The 1,777-nt window shown below is 42.5% G+C and overlaps 1 protein-coding gene across 1 annotated transcript in view; it reads right to left on the bottom strand.

The window, feature by feature from the left end:
- Window positions 1-813: 813 nt before the first annotated feature.
- LOC117630509 overlaps window positions 814-1,777 on the bottom strand; it is a 1,325-nt gene continuing 361 nt past the window's right edge. Inside the window, exons 3-4 of the mRNA XM_034363217.1 lie at window positions 1,172-1,771; window positions 814-936 (exon numbers count right to left, since the gene is read on the bottom strand). Of these exons, the coding sequence (XP_034219108.1) occupies window positions 826-936; window positions 1,172-1,771 (711 nt within the window). The 3' untranslated portion in view covers window positions 814-825. The remainder of the gene's footprint in view (window positions 937-1,171; window positions 1,772-1,777) is intronic.

Raw genomic sequence — 1,777 nt, forward strand, 5'->3', positions numbered from 1 at the left:
GGCAGCCCCGGGGTTGAGGTCGGTCAGGTCTTGACGGCGACACGGAGGCGGACCCGATGGTACCAACGGCGGAGATCGGCTCGGCCTGTGGTGGCCGGGCCGTCGCCTGGAAGTCGAACGGGCACACGGCCAAGTCGCGCGGGAGAGAGAGAGGGAAGAGAGAGAAAGTGACGGGGGAGAGGAGAGAGAGGGGGATAAAAATCTGACTTTTTGGCCAAATTACTGTTTTGCCCTTCGCGATTTTTAGACCATATCTCCTTCGTTACAGCCCCGATTCGGGTCTACTCCGTGTCTACGAACTCGTTTCGCCGCGTTCTACGCAAAGGCGCAAGCGGCATTCCCAAATTCTTGCTCGTTCAAAAAGTCAATTTTTCCCCTATTAAATAATGCGAGGGCGAAATAGTCTTTTCGCTAGAAGATATTTTCCTTACTTTTTAGATATTTTCTTTCTTTTTAGATGTTTTGGTTTGGGTTATTACACATTAACTTATAAATATGGGTAGTTTTGGAATCCAAAAAATATAATAAATCAGATTTTAAGTTATATTAGGTAACTTGCTTAGTTGGATCCTAGTCATTGGGTATTATTTGAAAAAATTAGGTATTTTAAATAGAAAACTAAAGAAATACAAAATAATTCTGTGAGGACTGAGAATATATAGCTATAGCTTTTAACATAGTTTGATCATCCTATCCATATATATTTAGCAATTGGTACATGCATTCTTCTGTTTTTGTTGTTGGAACCCTCCAAAATTAGTACGTATTGACTCCAATCAGAGCTTGCCACTTTCAATATCGATTGTTCTTAGATGCTCTGTTTTTCTAATGAGGAGAGACACTCTCAAAGCGCTTGCAACCTCTAATTTGGACATGTACAACGTTGTCAGCTCCATCTGTGCCATTGATGATCTCGCAGCATTGTCTACGTGGTGCCTGCACATTCCATCATCATTTCCCAAAACATATGTTAGGCACACACACTTATAGTCAACCTTAATTAATTCCACATAACCAAACATTGAAAGATATTTAGACACTAATGAAATTGTGCCAAAACAAGTTCTTATAACTTTATGACCATGAGAAGACTCACTTTGGAAATCAACTACGCCACCTAATTTTCCAAGAAAAAAAATTCAAGCTAGTGAAAGAGATATATTTCCTTTACCTTATTCCACAAGTCAGGGTTGAATTTGGGAGCTGAGACGTTGAAAAATTGAACTGCCACAGCAGTGTAGTTACATCTAGGACAATCTTTTTCCTCTTTTCCCATATTGTACCTCTTGTAACCAGTCAAGGTCTTACCCCCACCAACACTCTCAACCCGATCCAACATAAAAACAACGGGTCTCTCACACATGTCTGAACTGATGGGTTGAGTATTAAATGTGAACGGACCAGTGTCCCAACTCCTCCACGTCTGAAACGTCCCTACCGCCGTTTCTAACTTCTTAGCAGTCACCAGAAACGGATAAAACTGCACAGTGTAACCCCAAGACACCGAAACAGACCAATTACGATTCAAGTCATAACAAAAACTTTGCTGCAGGATCCGACTTGGATCCACTTCATACCCGCTGACCAACTTTTCCACCGAGTCAATCTGAGTTAGGTTTGGAAATATTGACTCGAAATAGTCAAAATGGTGGAGTGACACTAGTGGGGCCAGCGGGTGTGCCGCTAGCAAACCATACGGGCTTCCACGTATATCGAGCTGGTGGAACCCGAGTTCTTTTGTTACGGGCACTCCGATCTCGCTCAAACAACCCTGAAT

The sequence above is a fragment of the Prunus dulcis genome, chromosome 6 (assembly GCF_902201215.1).
Source record: "Prunus dulcis chromosome 6, ALMONDv2, whole genome shotgun sequence".
Taxonomy (NCBI): Eukaryota; Viridiplantae; Streptophyta; class Magnoliopsida; order Rosales; family Rosaceae; genus Prunus; species Prunus dulcis.